Below are 20,263 nucleotides of genomic sequence, written 5' to 3'. Positions count from 1 at the left end.
CACAGGCATGTGTGACCTAAGACGAGAGAGCTGCAATAAGGTCTAGGTCAGATCACATGGGGGAATACAGATCCCTCACACCCCCATGAGTCACCGTCAGGGGCTTTGTATAATACAGAAAAGTGAGGATAAGTCACAGACAGATGAAAGAAGGGGTGTAACAATCTATATCATCCCACATGCTCATTTACTTGTAATTGTAAGAAAAATACTCCGATACGAACATCTGATACCAGGTGATACTATATTTATGTTGTCATGCTAATGAACAGATGCAAAATGACAGCAATGTGGAGATATTTCACGATTACTGAACACAATCAAAGTAGACTGCAAACTGTGCTCTGTGAAAATATTAAGAGGAGGAACTACCACATCTTCCTACAATACAAGGAACCTGAGAAAACATCTTAAACAAGAACTCAACAAGAACCAAGCAACCAACACTGCAAACAACGCTAGCTGAAACTCAGTATATTGGTCTTGACGATCATCCACTATCGGATGACGACTATTTAAACATAAACAGAGCTGAATAAAATGTTGTGTGTGACATCCCTGACTGATTAATACTAAGTAGGTTACTCATTTCTGTACTGGTTTCAATGAGTACCAAAGAAACCTTGTCCTCGTAATCAGTCTGAGAAAAAAAATGCATCAGTTCGTCCGTAGTCTGAAGCATAAATCGTACACAAGATTCGTGTATCAAGTTAATAAAATGACTTCCTGTTAACCTAGTAGACTTGGTACAACAGCACAATACATCTCCATCTAGCGTCCTTGCATGGAAATGATGCCAGCTTATACGTCAAAGCTTGACGCACTTCACACACCATCAACAAGCAACAGATGATACAACTCATCCTTGGTATCTGACCTCAATTAAGAGCAAAATAAAAGAAAAATCAACACCTCCAACAGACAATAAATGAATTCCCATGTCACGTACCACTCCAGAAGTTCAGACACCATCCAATTAACACCACAGCTTAATCAAAGCAGGCTTACCTGAAAGAAAGCGCACTAACTGCAAGAACATCCCGTTACTGTGTGCAGTCTACACTCGTTTATTCATCTGTGTTCATTCATGTTGCTCTATCCAGCAATCTCTGAAAATCAGTGCTTGTTTTTAACCTCGTAGAAAAAGCAGGCTGCTTTTTCTTTTTTTTTACTTTCCACTTCAAACCAACAGCTTATATGGAAATCTGGGTAACAGTTGCACTTTCTCTCTGTCTCTTGGTCTCTGTTTTTTTTTCTTCTTAAAACCTGGTGGACAGATTGCATGGAAACTCAGAGGAATTTCCTCCATGGAGAACACATTTAGGAGCCCTCAGAGCTGTCAGGAATGCTTTGTGGCTGACTAAACTGAGGGAGAAAATATGTTAATAATGCAGGGCTGCTGCCATACCAAATATGGCCATGCTGTTACGTGTGGAGGCCACATCTGGAAGTGCTTGGAGATGGAGAAGACAGAGAGAAAGAGAGAGAGAGTGGGGGGGGGGGATGGAGTCCAGAAATAGAAACAGTTAAGCCTATATGTGAATTTTAAGGAGTTCTCATATGATCCGACTTTTTACAGGAAAAAAAGAGAAGGCGTAGGAGTTTGTAGGCATAGCTTTCAACTTCCTCACAGGTTTCAGTCAGTGTTTTTAGCCTAAAGTACCATCAATACCTTCGCAAAAATAAAAACAAACCTTAAAAAAAAGTACATTTATAGCACAGGATGTGTTACTCCTGCAAGCTGAAAACTGTGTGCATAAATTATACATTGACATTAAAAGTGTTTGTAGAAAGAGTGTATATTTATGACTCATATTAGCACTAAATTAAGCAAATAGTCATAAATTAAGCCAACATTGTATATGCTGTTGCTGATTCCCACTACATTCTTTATGCTACATATGTGAATAGTAATAAATACACATTACACACACACCCACACACCCACACATACACACACACCCACACACATATCTCCCTGGATTAATGTATTTATACATTTATAGCTTCTTGTACTGCTATGAACATGAACTGTACAAAATATGGATTATTTATATTTCTGTATGTATGCATATATATATATATATATACACACTTGAATTAATAAATATAATGTTTATAGCTGTATACAGTAGTGAACATGGATAGTGCAAATTATGCATAATAATGAATCATTCATTTCTTTGTCCTACACACTCTGGTGAACACTGATTAGTGCGATTGTTTAGTGTATATCTTTAAAACTTTCCTGGATTGAAGGGTAGTGATGAAATGGACTGCAGTCGTCGCGAATGTGGGGCTTAAAAAATAAACTCTCCAACAAAATGCAGCAATGAAAAGAGAGAAAACAGGGAAAAGAATGTAAGAAAGAAAGAAAGAATGAAAGAATGAAGGGGGGAATCATTGTGTACAGAGCGAAAGGGGGGGGTTCATTTAAAAGAGAAAAGGAAAAAGAGAGAGAGAGAGAGAGAGAGAGAGAGAGAGAGAGACAGGGTGGTGCTTAGCCCAGGATGGAAAACGCGCCAAAGGAAGCATTCCGCGCATACTTTCGGACCAGTTCAGCGGAGAGCGACGTCAGCGCGCGCCGGCTCCTCTATATAAAGCAGCGCAGACTCACTCACAACTCATACAGCGCTTCAGCCTCGAACAGAGCGCGAGACAAACGGCGAACCACACACGCCTGACATCCACTTTAACGAAGGACCTATAAAGCTCAAGGACTAGAAGAACCTTTTTGTTCTTTTCTTTATTCGGAGGCGACGTTAATCAGGGAAGGATGATCCTTTTGCCACTCATCGTGATGCTCCTCGCAAGCTGCGACTTGGTGAGTAGAAACTTTCTTTCAGTCACTTTGCAGGGGAGATAAAACTCTGATGGGTGGGCGGATTTAATACAGACAGACCCAGGAATAGATCTTTATTATTATTATTATTATTAACATGTTATTATGTTCAAGATATTCGTAAGGACTTTTAGAAGTTATGGATGTCATGTGGTGACTTGCTGAAGTGACTGCACTGTTTCGCTAAAGTGGACTTGTTCACTTGTGTTCAGGTGTTCTCCTCGTGCCCAGCTCAGTGCGAGTGCCCACTGGAGATACCCAAGTGCGCACCGGGTGTCGGCCTTGTGCTTGACGGCTGCGGGTGCTGCAAAGTCTGCGCTCGTCAGCTGAACGAGGACTGCAGCCAGACAGAGCCCTGCGACCATACCAAGGGGCTCGAGTGCAACTTTGGGGCCAGTTCAGGCGCCACCAGAGGCATCTGCCGAGGTGCGTTTAATACGATAGATACATGATTGCTTTGATACCTGCTCTGCTCTGAGCTAATGTCATTGCGTATGTGTGCCTCTAAGAATTCTGACTAACAGGATTGTCTTCTGTTCCCTAACAGCCAAGACTGAAGGCAGACCATGTGAATACAACAGCAGGATCTACCAGAATGGAGAAAGCTTCCAGCCCAACTGTAAACACCAGTGCACATGCATTGATGGAGCAGTGGGCTGCATCCCTCTCTGCCCCCAGGAGCTGTCTTTGCCAACGCTGGGCTGTGCCAACCCCAGACTGGTCAAAATTCCAGGCCAGTGCTGCGAGAAGTGGGTCTGCGATGATGCCATGAAGCTAGAACCTTCCGACAAGCTGTTGGAAAAAGACACAATGCTCGATGAGACTGAAAGTGACCTCACCAACAGAAACGAGCTGGTGGCCAATGTGAAGCATGGACTCAAGTCCCTTGCCGGTAGGTGTCAAAGTTCAGCTTCAGGCCAATGCTTTTGGAATGAGTTTGATAGTTTCGAAAGTGTTTGATTGAATCCAATCTAACTTGGTTGCCTTCCTTTATTTGCAGCATTTAGAGCCCAGGCTGAGTCTCACATGTTCAGTGAGCAGAAGTGCATTCTCCAGACCACTCCCTGGTCTCAGTGCTCCAAGTCCTGCGGCACTGGCATCTCCACCCGAGTTACCAACAACAACTCTGAGTGCAAGCTGGTCAAGGAGAGCCGGATTTGCGAAGTGCGTCCTTGCACCCAGTCCACTTACTCCAGCCTTAAGGTAAGAGACGTCAAAACGTGTGCATCAAAAATTATGATATTTACTGATGATATTAACCATCAGTGCCTGTCGATACAATCAACTGACTTGAGATTGTTCTCTCCAAAACAGAAAGGAAAGAAGTGCAACAGAACCAAGAAGTCTACTCAGCCAGTGAAATTCACCTATGCTGGCTGCTCCAGCCTGAAGAAGTACCGACCCAAGTACTGCGGCTCATGCGTGGACGGCCGCTGCTGCAGCCCCCAGCAGACCCGCACAGTGCGTGTTAAGTTCCGCTGCGAGGATGGCGAGACCTTCAACAAGAACGTGATGCTGATTGAGACCTGCAAGTGCTCCTTCAACTGCCCCCATGCCAACGAGGCCTCCTACCCCTTTTACCGACTCTTCAATGACATCCACAAGTTCAGAGACTGAAAAGGGAATCCCGTATCAGAATGACGCGACGTCAGCAGTGATGCCGGAAATGGCCGATCACAGCATGGCTGGGAACTGGGTGCTTATCCCTTTCAGCCAATCAACTACCATCTCGAGATTCCCACGGAATCATAGACTTGCTAATTGAGGAGTTTGATGAAGTGCACTGTTTGCTGAGGCCTCGTCAGCGTTTTCGATGCTTGCTCCACAGTGGAGCAGTAATTCAGTAGCTTCGTTTCGGAGCGACTTGTAAACTCAAGCAATTTGTAAAAATGTAGTTGTTTAATGTTAAAAAATGTTTTATGTATATTTTGATTTCTAAACACAAAATATGACTCAACTGTAGACTCGTATGTGTATATCTTCAAATAAGCATATGTGCACATACATAATTTAAAAATTTGCTTAACATTGTAGACCATGGTTCTGTAATGCCAACGAGTTACACCATGTTGTGGTTTTCCGACAAATTTGTGGTAACATTCCTCCCTAATGTGGACAAATGCGTTCATATTGATCGGCAGCTATTGAAAATCAACTCCATCAGCGAATTAGCAACAAAATGAGTTGACAAAGTTTGAATGAATGTTTTTAATATTGTTATTAATATTATTTATCAAAAGTGTAGCTACTTTATTTGATTATTGTCATACTGGAATAAAGTGTAAAATGATCTAATTTTATATGTTACAAATAAAAAAAGATTTATTTATGAAACTAAACAAAGTCTCTTCATTACTTGTTTTAAAAAAATCAATGAAACTTCATCTGTTTCAACAAAAACAAGTTTGTGACATACATTTCCAACAATTCAAATAATTTTAACAGTCAGTGTTTGGGAAAAAAACAAGTAACTGCTTGATGTGTTATATAACAGTTTGTCCTGGAATGCCATAGTAACGGTTGACTTGCTTTCTTTGGAGCAGCCTAAAGTCAAGGTCTCAGCTAAACCTAATAACAAAACGATTAAAAGCCTTGGCATTAGTAAAAAGGCACGGAATCACGCCAGGAATCTTGAGTGCCTTCTCAACCAGCAGGAATCTCTCTTTAGGGGAAACTATTTCCAAAGTGGGACAGCTTTTTTCATGGGAGAAAGAAGATACTTTCAGGTCTGAACACACTCACTGCATTTCAGAGTAAAGTTTTATGGCTTGAACAGACTCAAACAAAATGTCACACCTCCAAGAGCAATCAAAAGGATAAAAAGCAAAACAGGACTATTGTACAAAATTCAAACTTGAGTAGGCTACACTGATCCTAAGCCGGCCCCATCAGTAAAAATATTTTACATGGTAACAGAACAACGGCTGCATGATGAGCTCAACAATAACCACCCTTAGTGATTAACATTTCATTTCTAGTATCTGCCAAACCACTTGGGCCTGTAAAGACAATATCCACTGCTAGCACAGACTCCTATAGGAGATTTAGAAATTGCAAAAGCTTTGCTTCTGACTGTGGGGCAACTGGCTCTCTGTCCTCTGTCTAGTTCCCCCCATACACCCCCCTTCCCCAGGGATGATATATCTACACAGAGGTTTGATCCAGGTGAAATGGAGACTGCTCAGGAATGCAGACGTGCTGATGGCCGGCAGATGGTGGAAAACATTTGGAAGACAGCTTGTTCACTTTTGAGGCTGTGGGAAGACCTTGCTCTAAAAATACATCACTCCAAAGAAGCCCAAGTTGTGTTTACCGGAGGTGGTGAGCACATCTTCATCTTTGCAAAATATTTGCATTCCTAGATACCAAAAGTTCCTTTAAACCCTTTTATTTTTAACTAATTAGAGGTCAGATGTGACCTTCTGATATGAAAGCTGCCAGGCCAGTGACCAAATAAAATTCACAAGACAGCTGGATTCATTTTCTCTCAAGAGCTCCACTCTGAATGGAAAACACTTCAGAAGCTATTTCCGAGCTCTGATGCCTCGTACACTTCCCACCTGTTTCCAACAGGGAGCTATGAACACACACTTTTTATGGTTACTCTTTGTGATCTGAGCTGTGTTATATAACAAGACTGTAACACTGTGCAAGTCACTGATCAACAGCCCAAGATTTCTCTTTCTCACTAATCACCACCACCATGTGGCCCTTGATACGAAGACGGGCTGCTCGACAGCCTCTCATACACCCCTCGGCCACTGCAGAAACAAAGTGTTTACGCGATCAAGATGTTTCAGGTTTGTTAAACACGACGTAATGCTTTGGGTCCGGCTTCCGACAGGGAGGGAAAAGAGGCCATTACGGCATCCTTGGAAGGCACTTGGCTCTGATGTCAGCGCTTTTACAACTCCTCGGTTCAAAACAGCAGCATTACTTTCACTGTTATTTACTGCGAGCCCAGCAGCAGGACCAGCAGGAGGAGGAGGAGAACGACCAGGCCTGCTCTTCCTCTTTTCAACAGCCACTTCAGGCATCAACACCCAATGTTTTGCCACTTTGTCAACCAAGATCGTCCCCTGCTGGCAGCACTGAGAAGTGCACACAGGAATCCTTTAATTGATGCTAGTTTTGGCTTGGTTTCCAAATGCATTGTGGCATTCTTGCATCTTTTTAAACTCTGTAGTGTAGATGTTTTTTTTTTTTTTAAAGTAGATATTTCTAAGCAGACTAAGCTACCTTATCACAAGTTTTAGAGCCATCCTTCTGTCAGAGAAAAAGATTGATATTTTTGTCTACTCCAGAATTCTGGACATAATTACAGCATAATGTATGATGGCAAACAGAATCTCTTTAAATACTGCCAGAGACATCGCATGGACCAGAAGAGATTAACGCTGACGGCTTGAGAACAGTCTGACAACCACGGCACGCTATACATCTTCTATGCCATGCTGAGTCCATTATAAGTAATCTAGAGCCTGATTTACTGACCCAGAGGTGCAATGTATCACTAGGTGTGATGTAACTGGGTGTGTATCAGTGAGAAGAATGAAGGGGCTGCCAAATGTCCAGTAGTTATTTAACTGAGCCAACACAACGTGACCTGGAGATGTAAGTAATGAGTCTCTGTACAATATCCTGGCTCCAGCTCCAGTCTTATATAAGCGGAAGTTTCGAGTTCAATGTAAGAATCAGGCTCCTCGATTCAACATGATGGATGCCAACTTTAACCATCCAGGCCTGCTGGCAACATCAACCCAGTCACTGTCCAACTGGCTGCAAAATAAGGCAGTCCCCTGGGTGTGGAAGAGGCCCAGGCTGAGATGGTAGAAGGCAACGTTTTCACTGCCAAATGATGCACTTTTTTGCAAAATGGGACATACCAGCATGAAGGCGTGATGTGGTGAAGTTAAATCTGCTTGCGTTTGACGTAGAATTCTGACCTGGAAAACATCTGAAGTTTCCTGGCATAAATTTCCAGAGATGCTTCAAACTGGATATTGCTGTATAATTGGTCTTTTCCCTCTGAAATATTAAGCTATGGTTGGACGTGTCCAGAAGCAAATAGCATTAAAAATCCAGCACACCCCTGACAAACTGCTTAATAACCATCCGATTTTATTTTTGTGGTGGGAAATAAGCAGTAGGGAGTGTTTATTGGACTCAAATGCACAATACACCCCTGAGCACAGGATGAGTCATTAACATGTTTAACGTTTTCCAAGAAACGACAAACTATCTATTTAAAACGAGATATATTCACTCATTTATCTTCAGTAAGCGCTTTATCCTGATCACCAGGAACACTGGGCGCGATGCAAAAATACATCCTGGTGAGACGCCAGTTCTTTGCAAGGCTCCACTCATGAACACATTCACACCTAGGAAACAATTTAGCCTAGCCAGTCCACCTACCGTCATGTTGTTGAGATGTGAGGAAACCAGAGAACCCGGAGGAAACCCACATGAACACGGGAGACCATGTGAAACTCCACAGAGACTGAACACACAAAATGACATTCAGAATTTAAAAAATATATATATTTTTGTTTGCAACACCAACTTACTTAAAGTGATTCATCATGCTTAAATCGCTTCAAAATACTACAGCTTGGACTTCACAGACATTAACCGAAATGTGTTTGATTGTATGTTTATTACATCATTTCGATTTTTTTGAGCGCTTGTTTTATCTCACTTGGATATCTACAATTTCTGCATCATCACAAACCAGAGCTTTCGTTCAATGTGTTTTCTGAGATTTGCATCATTCATACAGGACCACCATGCAAGTTCAATCCAATTTGGCCTCTAATGATGCTATACAACAGGCGAAACATCTTTCAGCAGTTTTAGGGGCTTTTCTGTTTTATGAGAAGGTCAATCGCTGATCTGATTCCCGGATGATGGTGTTGCTGGGAAAATAAACAGCCATGTGAGAAATGTGTTTCAAATTTGTCCTTTTAAAACTAGCCAATCTGTTTGCTGTTTAATTTACCATTAACTGTCAAAGTGTTACTCATCATGAGCGCCTCCAATAAAATCCTCAAAAATTAGGAAATAAATTCTGCAATATTACATCAGTTCTTCCCAGAAAGATCTCGACAGCTCAAATTCTTTTCCACAGCAACCCTGGCACTCACACGAACACATGCATAGTATTTTTATTTGCTATTCCACTGGAAAACACTAACACACAAAACATGCTCAATTTAGCGTGCCCAACAAATCTTTAAAAATTTACAATGCGGATTCTGAATCATTTCGCATATCATGCCAATCAATCACGTCTGTGTTCGCTAAACAGAACTCCTAGATGTGGTTCCTTGATTGGATGCATAAGAGCACAACAAGAGCAGACATCAAAACAGCTCACAAAAAGAACAATAAATCATGGTTAGTCAGGTGGTGCACGCATGCACTCACTTCTCCAAAGCGATGCAGCATGTTAGCACATGCGGTCTATGCACGCTAAAGAGAATGTCTGTTAAAAATCATGCAAAATGCTAATGTGCATGTTTTCTCTAGCCAAACTCAGACCTATTTCAGGTGATTTTTTGATTTTATTCTCTGAAATGTCCTCGGGAATTTTAAAAAAGTTTTCTCCATTCCATGACTCTCTGCTGCGAAGGCATAGCGGGCTAGCAATAAATGAATGAAAAACAAATTTACGTGATCTCATGAGTACAAAGCTAACTTTGACCTATCAGCTTTCCAGTGTGCATATGTGTTATACCCAGAACATGAAAAAAGTGCAAACTGCTGAACTGGCACATACTAGTGTATGTGGAAGTAAAACTGTTGCATGCAAGGCATTTTATTCCAGCAAATATTCACATCAAAACGCTTTATTCCCAGTGCTGTTTCTGTAATTTATTTGCAATGCCAGGCTGCATTCAGAAAGATGCCCTTGGGGTTTGGTTCCAAAAACACATTTTACGCAGCATTTCCAACACTTTTCTATGGAGATTTCTCTCCAAAAAGAACAAAGACGACGCTGGCCAATAAAAATGAACAAGGTCAAAGTGCTATGCAGTCAGAGTGGACCACGGCAGACTGCCATCCAAAACGTTTAGACAAGAGCAGCATTCTGGCCTGTAAGAGTGAACGGTGGCAGAGTGCTGTGTAATAAGCATGACCCAAAGCAAGCGGTTGCTCGAAGAACAGTGGATCTAGGGAGACTGGTGTCTGATAGGACTGCACATAAGCAGAGGGCTGTCCAATTAGATTGGACCCAGGCTGAATTCTGTCCATTAAAACTAGACACAAACCAAGGTGCTGTCCAGTAAGAGTGGATAAGGGTAGAATGTTGGATGAGAGCAGTAAGATGTCCAAGACGTGTACACCAAAACAGTGCAATAAGACTACACAAAGCAGAGGTGCTGTATAAAAGGATTGGCCCAAGGCTGAATTCTGTCCAATACGAGTGTTGAGCTCTGTGCAGTAAGATTCAATTAAAAAAAAAAAAAGCTGTCCAATAAGGGTGGACTAGGGCTGAGTGTTCTGAGTGTTGCCCAATTAAAGCGGATGAGGGAAGCTGTCCACTAAGTGTAGGCCAACACAGGGGCAGTCCAAGAGGAGTGGACTAAAGCATAATGCTGTCCAACAAGACAATATTTTATCCAATAAGATTGGACAAAGACAGAGTACCACCCAATAAACATGGGTCAAGAGCAGATTGTTGTGCAGTAAGAGCTGACGAACCAAGAGTACTGTGCAATAAGAGCGTTTTAGGGTTAATTGCCATCCGTTTGAAGTGGATCTGGACAAGTTATTCCCAGTAAGTGGGAACCGTCCAACAGAAGAGGACCAAAGCAGTTCTGCACTAATTCCTAAAGCACATGAAACGCAAACTGGGAATTTAACTTGGCTAAAACACACACAGCCAGGTTGCTATCAGCTCTTCCAGCCAGAAACCTGGGGTTTGTTAACTTAAAGCTAAAACTCTGGCGTGAGAAGAACACTGGCACTGTGTAAGAGAGGATTTGGTGGGAAGATGAGTGGAAGGAAATGATCAGGCTTAATGCTAACGCTCCCAGCCTGTAATGCTACATGGAACACGGCCACTCAAAATCGTAATGCTAGATAGAGTTCCGCTGCTAAGCTTTTGGCAGCAAGGTAGCTGCTTCATTAAAATCCAATCAAGCTCAGCGTGAGCCTCAAACATGACGTACACACATTTAGAGCTTTAAAGCCCCAGTCGTTACTCACGCCTGCTGGTAGAAACCTCGGAGCCAAATACTGGAGCAGCTACGGAGCTTTTGGACAATCCCTAGCTGGGATTTGAAGGTTTCATTAAATCTTTCAGTTTAAAAATCGGAGGCCCTTTGCATTAAAGTTTTGTCTCTGTGAAAAGGTCATAGGACAAACCTGCTCAGAGAAAAAGACATGAAGAAGTGGTCAGGAAGTGAGAGAGACAAATTACTTCTAGACCTCTTAACTAAATGAACAGACAGACAGACAGACGCACGCAGCCACAGGTCGCGTTTTCTCACCACAGTAAAGGGAAGCACAGCGGTGAGCCATGAGGTCATCGGCTCCCGTCCCAGCGGGAGGCTGGAAAACGTACCGTCGCGTTCACACATCAAAGAGCCGCTGATGAAGAGCGTCTGTCTGAAAGACTACAACTACAGTGAACACATGCCTACAGGTGTTAAGAACAAACACTTACACTCTCACTTACACTCTCACACACACACACACCACAGCAGTGGCCCAGACCAGTTCCAACACACAAACCAGCAGAAATGTCAGTAGGAGTAATAACAGCTTGTAAACTGTACACATATACGCATTTCTCTGCTGAGGATAAACAATAGCGGGACAGACAGACTGTACTTTTTACTTAAAAATACAACAAACCAAACAAATAATGCCAAGCACGCACACACACACACACACACACACATACACACACCAGAGTTGCATAGCTCAGGGAAGTGAGACACGCCCCCTTTTTTTTTTTTTTTATTAAAATCTCATATCACAGAAATGAAGGTCAGTTTACTGTACACATTTACTAAAAAACTTTTTGTTGTTCACGTATACCTTTTACATGTTCATACAGCGTGCTAGGAAAATACTGATCCTGCTCATTGGCTGGCAGGTGTTTCATTTTCTTCTGTCAGGAAACATCTTACATACCACAGCACTGTTCAATTCTCAAATCTGATTGGACAGAAGATGTTGATTCATTTTCTAAAAGAGCAGCTCGGACAGTGGTTCTGACTTCAGTAAATCACAGGTTTATATTAACGCATTCATCCTAATGCATTATCGTTTCCATAGTAACAGCTCATTCACAGGGACTTGTATGCAAATTTCCCCATTGGGGGACGAATAAAGGATTATCTTATCTTATCTTATAAGGCAGACGTTCCACATAAACAGATTAAGATTAAAAAAATGTGTGTAATCGTTGATATGGTGACGTTTTCTGTAAGATGTTTAACATTTACGGAAGGAGTCTCCAGTGTGAGCACATTGTAACTGTCAGAGGTAAAGGTGTAACTAAGTTTTCTGACTTTTTTTTTTTTTTTAACTGAGAGAATAAACAGAAGATGGTTATGGGATAACTCTTTATAGCTGCTATAACCTAAGTGAGAACAGGAACTAACATGTGTCATGGACGTCCCACAACCGTAGAAGTTACTATAAAAAGATTATTGCTGTGGTATAAGAGGAATAAAACACTTCAGGCGTGCTGTTATAGCAAAAGAATCAACTCCAGAGCGGTAACAGTAACTCCGCTTCATCACACCACGTTGTCGGTAATTATTTTCCAATAACTGACTGGTCGCTGTCCTAGATAATGAAAATGAATTTGTAATTATGGAGTCATTAGTAAACAAAACATACAAAACACTGATTTTTAAATGTTGGTAGTTAGCCGTGTTATCATGATGACAACTCCAGCTTATTATATTCACATTTTTCTCATCAAAAACATCATAATATTTCATCTTCCAACTTCAACATCACCATCAGGAAGAGCAAGAGGAGCACCATCTGCTTCCATGGAGTCACTATTCTGTTTAGTAACATCATCAAGGCAAGAAGGAAGACATACTACATTTTGGACAGCAGGATTATCAAGATTACCAAGATGACCTTCAACATCCTCATCAATGTTATCACTTGAAGAAGGAGGAAGAAGACACTCTGAGCTCGCTGTATTTTTGATATCATCATCATCATCATCATCATCATCATCGTTTAGAGGAGGTGGAGGGTCGTTCAATTTTTTGGTTAGATTTTGATCTTACGAAGTGCCACCCTCATCTTCGTGATCTTCACCTCCATCATCATCATGATCATGATCATGAGAGACTGAGCAACTGACATTCCCGATAGCATTTTGATCATCATCCTTCACATCCTCCTCCTCCTCCTCCTCCTCATCCTCGCTTTGGATCTCTCCTTCCTCCAGCTCCGATTGTGCCGTTGTTTCCTTTCCTGGTCTTGCTGTGTGGCTCTCCGGAGCTCCCTGAGCTTCTGAAGAGGAAGAAGGACGTGGCGAGATGATGCTTCTGTCTGCAACAAACACAATCACATTTCAGTTGGACAATGAGACCAGGAGGATATTTGGGTTGGTTTCTCACTGTACATAATTAAACAATCACAGCCGAACACAGAGACCACGGAGCCAGTGATCAAGAAATGATTATAGAATTATATAAAAAAACTAGTTTTAAAAATTTAGTGCGTGTTTATTTTCTCAAATCTCCAGAACACATGGCATTTCTGCAGCAGTACAGCTCTGTGCTACGGATCCGTTCAGATCTACAGAACCCAAAACACACAGCACGACTGATTCACTTCCTGCAGGTGAGTCGATTCAGAGTCGAATCACTTTCTCATCAGAGTTCACTTGAAAGCGGATGGAGAACACCTCCTGAACCAGAGTGTGATTGCAGATGTTCTCTGATGCCATTTAGACATCAGTATGTCAGGAAAACTAATCATAATTTAGACTGAAAGGATGTGTAACTCATCTTCATTACAACCTCACAGTTCCTCCTCTTCCTCTCCCTCTCCCGCTTGGTGCTCAGAGTAGCGTGCTGTGTTATCTCCCTGCACAGTGTGCTGTCCTCATGGACCGAGCCTTGGCTAATGGAGATATTAACAGCTTTAACATGGCCACTGAATTACGCAAGTCCTGTTTCCAGTCAGGAATAAGGCCTGGATTGTGTCAGTCGCTGAAAGGAAGCGTGTGTTTGGACAATGACACTTTTTAGCCCATCGGCGGTGCCAGGATTTGTCTCCTGAGAGCAGTGGGAGTGTGTTTAGTTGACATTTCGATGAGTAACATGGGGATGAAAGACAGAACAAACGCTGGCTGAGCACACAGCAGAACGAGTCGTTCCCGGGTTTGAGCTTTACCTGGGATGCGAGTGCGGTATTCCTCACAATGCCCTTCTACAACAACATGGAGCTCCGGGTACTCCACCACTGTTTTGAACATCAGGTTCTCTCTCAGACTTTTCTTCAAGTCCAGCTCATGGTACCTGCAAAAACACACCAACAGAGGAGAAGAACATGATTTCAGACCAAGTCCAGTGTTTGACCAGAAGCAGTACAACAATTCAATCAATTCATCTTCTCCTTCTTTTGCTTTAGAATTTGTTCAGTTTTGGTTCCCAAATCAGCTACTGAAATTTCCCACTCATTTATAAATGTCTACCTTACCCCACATCACTACTGAAATCTGATTGGTCAGAAGGTGTTGATTAATTTTCTGTCACAGCAGCTCTGACAGTAGTGCAGCTGCAAATCCCAAGTTTATATTAATGCACTCATTCAAATACGTCATCGTTTCTATGGTAACAACTTATACTTGAAACTTGTGTACTCGTCGATATGGTTTTCTGTAAAGAGATGTTTATTTAGTATTTATGGAAGGTTTTGTCTTTTTAACCTCAAGAGAAAGTTCATAAAATTGGCAAATTGCTGTGGTATAAGAGGAATAAAACACTTTGGGATGTTGTTATTGGAAAATAATCAACCCTGCTGTTGATTATTTTACCATAACAGAATGTCCCAAAGTGTTTTATTCCTTATATATTTTGTAATTAATGCTAGTAATTTTAGCTAAAGAATGAAAAGAAAGGTTAGCAGTGATACATTTTGTGATTGATCGATTTAAACCTAAGCTCTGCCCTTGTTGATATGTCGTTATTTAATTAATTAAAAAAACCTTTAATGACCGGCAAGTTGCTGTAGTGCATGTGGAATAAAAGACTTGTGGCTATGCTGCTGTAGGAAAATAATCAACAGGTATGCCATTTGGGAACCTTGGAGAGTCAGCCATTCATTTTAAAGGACTCATTCTCCAAAATTAAAAAACAGAGTTGATCTTAGCAACTTTTGTGTTAGATAAGAAGTGAACATGGTTCTCATTTGTCCTTGTACTCTCCACCCAGCTGAACAAAGTGCAGGGATGAGCTTCACTGCCATCACTTATGGTTGGCTACGACCAGAACACAGTCAATCATCAGAAAAAAACGAAACCCACAAATATGATGGTTCTAAGTGAAAGAGCGGTTATTTGTGGTAAGCTATTTGTTCCACTGCATCAAACTGAAACCCAGGCTGTTGATTAGTGTTCTAGTGATAGTGTCTAATCTGGAACTGGTTTGTTCTTGTCCTGTAAAATACCTTCCACAGGATTGGAAATGTCTAAGGGTCGATTAAACACCAAGGCAAGAACTTCTATGTGACCAGGTTGGGGAGGGGTGTGGCTGCTACATGCTACAGGTTCAGGACAATTACGTTCTGAACAATAAAAGCGATAAAAGGATGCATCTCCATTCCATCTTCCTCTGTGCTGTGCAGAGATGCCTGAGGATTTGATGTTGGATGGTAAAGTATGACCTTAAAGCCAGATCCTCTATGGATATTATGCATGACATAACTGCATAAGGGTTCATGTCTCTCAGAGCGGTGGTTCTGTAAACAGCTCCCAGGGCCCAGCACCAGCGACGTGTCGATGAACAGGGAGTAAATGGCTGTTCGGGGATTTCGCTGCCATTACAATCTGCAGCATTCATAAGAACTTTAAAACTTCTGGAAAACAGCAGCGATAAGTGATCATTTAAAAGTGCTGCCAGGACACGGCTGGCATTCAGCGCGTGTGCGTTGGTGAGTTAGCGAGCCCGTGACCACAGCTATGTTCTCCCCGGGCCAGGGAACGCTGCCTGAACGCTGTGGTGCGTCTGCTCTGGTGGAAAACGGGCATTTAGCAGGATCAGTCTTTAGTTTATATATATATATATATATATATATATATATATATATATATATATATATATATATATATATATATATATATATGTATTTTTTTTCACTACTTCCTGATGTATTTCTTTCTCTCTGTGTGTGTCTGAGGAAGGCCAGCTGTACTTCAGCTCTGAGAGACAACTCAAACTTTCAGAGAAAGAAAGAAATGGAAAAATGAATCAAAATCAACCACACAGTAAACAAACAAATCTGTCTGTGGTGAAAGACCTTGCAACCTCTATACGCTATTCCAGTAAGAGCATGCTAAATTTCAGTACAGATATGAAACTGTGTGCGTGTGTGTGTGTGCGTGTGTGTATACATGGCAGGATCTCTGTGGTTTTGGCTGTTTATAGAGCAGAAGAGCCGCTCTGTTCACGCCTGACCCGGAGTGACCTAATGAAAGGCTGCGATTCAGATCCATAACTTGCTGAAAGAGAGTCAACAGGTTCAGGGAATTTGTGAGAAAGAGAGCGGGAAAGTGGAGTTAATCTCTCTAAATCACGTAGGTGCCTGAGGACTTGCGTGTTGGTTCAGCATGATTCAGAGAAAATAAAATGGACACATTCCCTATTACCACAATGTAATCAATGAGCCTACACTGGTGTTTATTTTTCACTGGTCGCTACTCAAACACCTCCGGCTGCTTTACACCATGCTGCTGATGACGAGCTAGTCGTTAAAAATGGATGCATTCGAAAAGATGTTTCACTCCCAGCCTTTGTAGGGATAGATGTCTAGATCTTGACTGACTGTGCTGCATCACTCTTATGTCGTTAAAAAGCTGATCAATCTTTTATGATAGCAACGATGGCAAAAAAAAAAAAAAGATCTGATTACTTTCCAGTGTGTTTTTATTACCGCTTTATTCCTCTTAAAGCAACAATCCAATCACTTTACTGAATAAAGAATGACGCATTCTTAATATTTAATATTTAACATTGTGGAATGTCAGTGAAAAAAGTTTGCTCATGTGATGGAGTGGTGTGATGAAGCGGAGTTACTGTTACAAACCTGAAATTGATTATTTTCCTACACCAGCACGTCCCCATGTGTTTTACTCCTTCTCTACCACAGCAATTCACCAACAATCACAAATCTATAATTATTAAACAATGATGTTATACATTTTATCTGTTTATAGATATATTTAATGTTGTGGAACATCCATGAAATAAGTTAGCTCTTGTTCACGCTTACTTTATAGCAGCTATAAACAGTTGTTCCCTCAGCAATCTCTCTTTTTTCTCTTTCTTTAAGTCAATAAGACAAAAAAAACGCAGCTTGTCACGTTACTGAGAAACTGCAAAGTGTCCTGAAGATGTCAGAAAACTTAAAGTTACACCTTTACCTCTCATTGTTACAAAGCCCTGACACTGGAGACTCCTTCCATAAATGTTAAATAAAATACACCATATCAACAATTACACGTTTTTTAAAATCTGTTTACGTGACGCATCCGCTGTATGAGTCCCTGTGAATGAGCTGTTACTATAGAAACGATGACGTATGAACGTTAATATAAACCTGTGATTTGCAGCTGCACTACTGTCAGAGCTGCTGTTCTAGAAAGTTAATCAGCAGCTTCTGATATAATTGCGCTGTGATATAATTTTGCAACAACAGGCTCCTTTCCTATGTTCAGCTGCTTAAGTAAACCTGAGCGATCAGGCAGCTGATTGGGGGAGTTGAGGATCCTGACTGTTTGGGAAAAGAAGCTGCTGAGTCTGTAAGACGCGTCAGAGGGGTCATGGACGCTGCTGATGACTTTTGTGTTAAGAATGTTTACATTAAATACAAAGAAGAAAAAATAAACGAGACACTGTATACAGCGTCCATCAGTCCACACACAAACAAAACGTACGGACGCCAGGCATACAGATGGACCGAGTGGACTCTCGGAAACGTGACGGTTCACTCTGAGGTGTTTATAATGTTGTGTTGATTAATCCTGAACTCCACAGAAATGCATCTCTTCATCATCTTTGTCACAAAGCCACCAGCTGAACACCTTTACCACCGTCACCTCCTCCTCCTTATCATTCTTCCTTCCAGCTATATCAGCTTTCTTCATTCCTCCTCCATGTAACTCCACTTTTTAATCCCTCTCTCCTTCCTCTCTCGTACTCACTGTACCGAGTCTTAATTACTGACGTAGGTCTTGACGTGAGCTAACGACACTCTGGCACCGAGATGTTCGAGATGCTGTCATAATCAAACTGCTGAAGTAATAAAAACCATGTCCTGCAGGGGATATATATGTGTGTGTGTGTGTGTGTGTGCTGCAAATCCTCTACCCCAGAGAGCATTATTTTCTTCATCTCTCTCTTTCATTAGTCGTACTTAACGCCTAAACTGCTGACAGCAGCAGGACGAGCACTCGGGAACATCCCCCCCGCAGTCGCTGGCCTCCGTAAACGAGAAAACAACCGAAGAGGAAAAAAAGAGGAACGAAGGAAAAGACACTCTACATGTGTTTGGAATGAGTGCTAGCATGCATTCTGACGATTTCCTGTTATTACGCTCGAGTAACTTGGAACCCCATGGGCTGCTGCCGAAGGTACGGACCATTATGGTGGGTAGAAGGGTGGAGCCACTGTTGTCACCATGGCAACCAGCTGTCAGTCACTAGAGCACTGGCTGTGTTTGCGCAAAGAGCAAAAAAGACGGAGTGTCCTTTCGTGGAACAAGCGATGGTTAAAAATAACAGACGTGCTCGGAATAAAACCAGGACTTTATTTTTCAGAGAATGGACTTTTCTCCTGCCAGACCAAACCAAAACACGGCCATGTGGATCTCAGGAGGTTTGGAATTTGATCCGTGGCTACACTCGGCAGCTCAATAACACCTGAGCTAACGGTAAAAAAATTAAAATGAGGTTCCAGTGTATTTATTTTGGCTAGGTTCATCGCGTCTGGGAAATGTGTCTGCAAGGCTGAATTCCTGGGTAAACCACTCCATGGGTGGAGTTTAGGTTTGTGATCGGCTGATCAAATTTAATGTCGTTATGTGATGTCAGTTAATTTACTCAACATTAGCTAGGCTATCGGTGGACTGAAAACGCCTGGGACAAACTAGAGAGTATTTACGACTCAATATCCTGCAATGCGATGAGCTGCAATTTCCATCTTATAAAAAAAAAATAAATAAATCTATGACTTTATAATTACTGTAACATAAATGGATAAAAAGTATGGTGTTTGTATGAAGTGTTATCACAGACTGCTGTGGTATAAGAAGAATAAAACACTTCAGGATGTACAGTTATAGGAAAACAATTAAACTTTGGGTGGTAGCAGTAACTCTACTGTTGATTATTGTGTAATTTAAACCAGGGTTCTGTGCTAAGCTGTACACTGAGCTGAAAAAAAAGAAAAGTCTGGCTGGTGATGATCGATTCTGCGATTGACTGATCAAATGTAACGTAAGCTCCATCAGGACGTTGTTAAAAACTCCACGAGCGATTTTTAAGCTATTTCTAGATTACGCCGATGTTGATCTTAACTGTTATCTCCATCTTTGCACATTTACGGATTATTCCAGATGGCTGTAAGATTTACTTACTTCAGAGAGTTTGGCTGCCTCTGCTCTGACTTCATAAACACGCTGAGCTGATCGATGGGCGTGAGAACGTACATCTTCAAGCTGTAAAATAAAAATAAATAAATAAATAAATAAATAAATAAATAAATAAATAACCCTGGCTCAAAATACTGGTCTAGGATCAGTGACTGAGTTTATTTATGAGCTGATGCTGGAACAGAGTAATTACATCTCATAACTTTTCTAGGAACATGGTTTTTATAACCATATGCTTATGATGAATAAAATATGAGAGTTCAGGACGAGAGTTCTGCATGAAGAATGACAGTTAAAAATAACCAGAGCTTTAGTTATTATTATTTTTTTTTTTTAGAGGCTCGACTGTTCTCGCGCCAGAGCAAACAAAAACACAGCCGCGTGGCTTTAAGAGAACATTTCAACCGAAAACCAAATGTTCATCAGCCAAAATATGTCTGGTGTTTTGGGATTGGAGCTACAAGGCTAGTGCAGCTAACAAGAAGGGACCGCCTGCAGACACCAGTTTAGCATCTGGTGTTGTTCGGGGGAATCGTTTTCTTCCTTGGCACAAAGTTCGGT

The 20,263-nt window shown here is 41.5% G+C and overlaps 3 protein-coding genes across 4 annotated transcripts in view; 1 reads left to right on the top strand and 2 right to left on the bottom strand.

Annotated features, from left to right (window-relative positions):
• Nucleotides 1–1,143, bottom strand: part of ddah1 (dimethylarginine dimethylaminohydrolase 1) — a 54,901-nt gene extending 53,758 nt beyond the window's left edge. The window contains exon 1 of one of the 2 annotated variants that reach the window (XM_026920531.3): nucleotides 1,009–1,143. Coding sequence is in view for 1 of the 2 variants with exons in the window: in XM_034311716.2 (XP_034167607.2) it covers nucleotides 1,009–1,039 (31 nt within the window). In the remaining variant the exon portion in view is untranslated. The remainder of the gene's footprint in view (nucleotides 1–1,008) is intronic. The other variant, XM_034311716.2, reaches the window with a different exon arrangement.
• A 1,457-nt stretch (nucleotides 1,144–2,600) lies between these two features.
• ccn1 (cellular communication network factor 1) lies at nucleotides 2,601–5,154 on the top strand. Its single transcript, XM_026921427.3, has 5 exons — nucleotides 2,601–2,824; nucleotides 3,055–3,268; nucleotides 3,390–3,734; nucleotides 3,843–4,045; nucleotides 4,157–5,154. Exons 1-5 carry the CDS (start codon nucleotides 2,777–2,779, stop codon nucleotides 4,457–4,459), a joined length of 1,113 nt encoding a protein of 370 aa, XP_026777228.2. The 5' UTR covers nucleotides 2,601–2,776; the 3' UTR covers nucleotides 4,460–5,154.
• Nucleotides 5,155–11,795: 6,641 nt separating this feature from the next.
• Nucleotides 11,796–20,263, bottom strand: part of znhit6 (zinc finger HIT-type containing 6) — a 28,976-nt gene continuing 20,508 nt past the window's right edge. Inside the window, exons 8-10 of the mRNA XM_034311538.2 lie at nucleotides 19,688–19,768; nucleotides 14,228–14,352; nucleotides 11,796–13,378 (exon numbers count right to left, since the gene is read on the bottom strand). Coding sequence (XP_034167429.2) covers nucleotides 13,107–13,378; nucleotides 14,228–14,352; nucleotides 19,688–19,768 — 478 coding nt within the window. The 3' untranslated portion in view covers nucleotides 11,796–13,106. The remainder of the gene's footprint in view (nucleotides 13,379–14,227; nucleotides 14,353–19,687; nucleotides 19,769–20,263) is intronic.

This window comes from Pangasianodon hypophthalmus, chromosome 16 (assembly GCF_027358585.1).
Source record: "Pangasianodon hypophthalmus isolate fPanHyp1 chromosome 16, fPanHyp1.pri, whole genome shotgun sequence".
NCBI lineage: Eukaryota > Metazoa > Chordata > Actinopteri > Siluriformes > Pangasiidae > Pangasianodon > Pangasianodon hypophthalmus.
This window is presented reverse-complemented; position numbering and strand designations above follow the sequence as displayed.

Bases quoted from the DNA above. Each gene is read 5' to 3' on its own strand.
- ccn1 (XM_026921427.3), top strand. From the start codon at position 2,777: ATGATCCTTTTGCCACTCATCGTGATGCTCCTCGCAAGCTGCGACTTG. The intron at 3,269-3,389 runs GTGCGTTTAATA...GTTCCCTAACAG, and splicing joins CACCAGAGGCATCTGCCGAG to CCAAGACTGAAGGCAGACCA. The intron at 4,046-4,156 runs GTAAGAGACGTC...TCTCCAAAACAG, and splicing joins CCACTTACTCCAGCCTTAAG to AAAGGAAAGAAGTGCAACAG.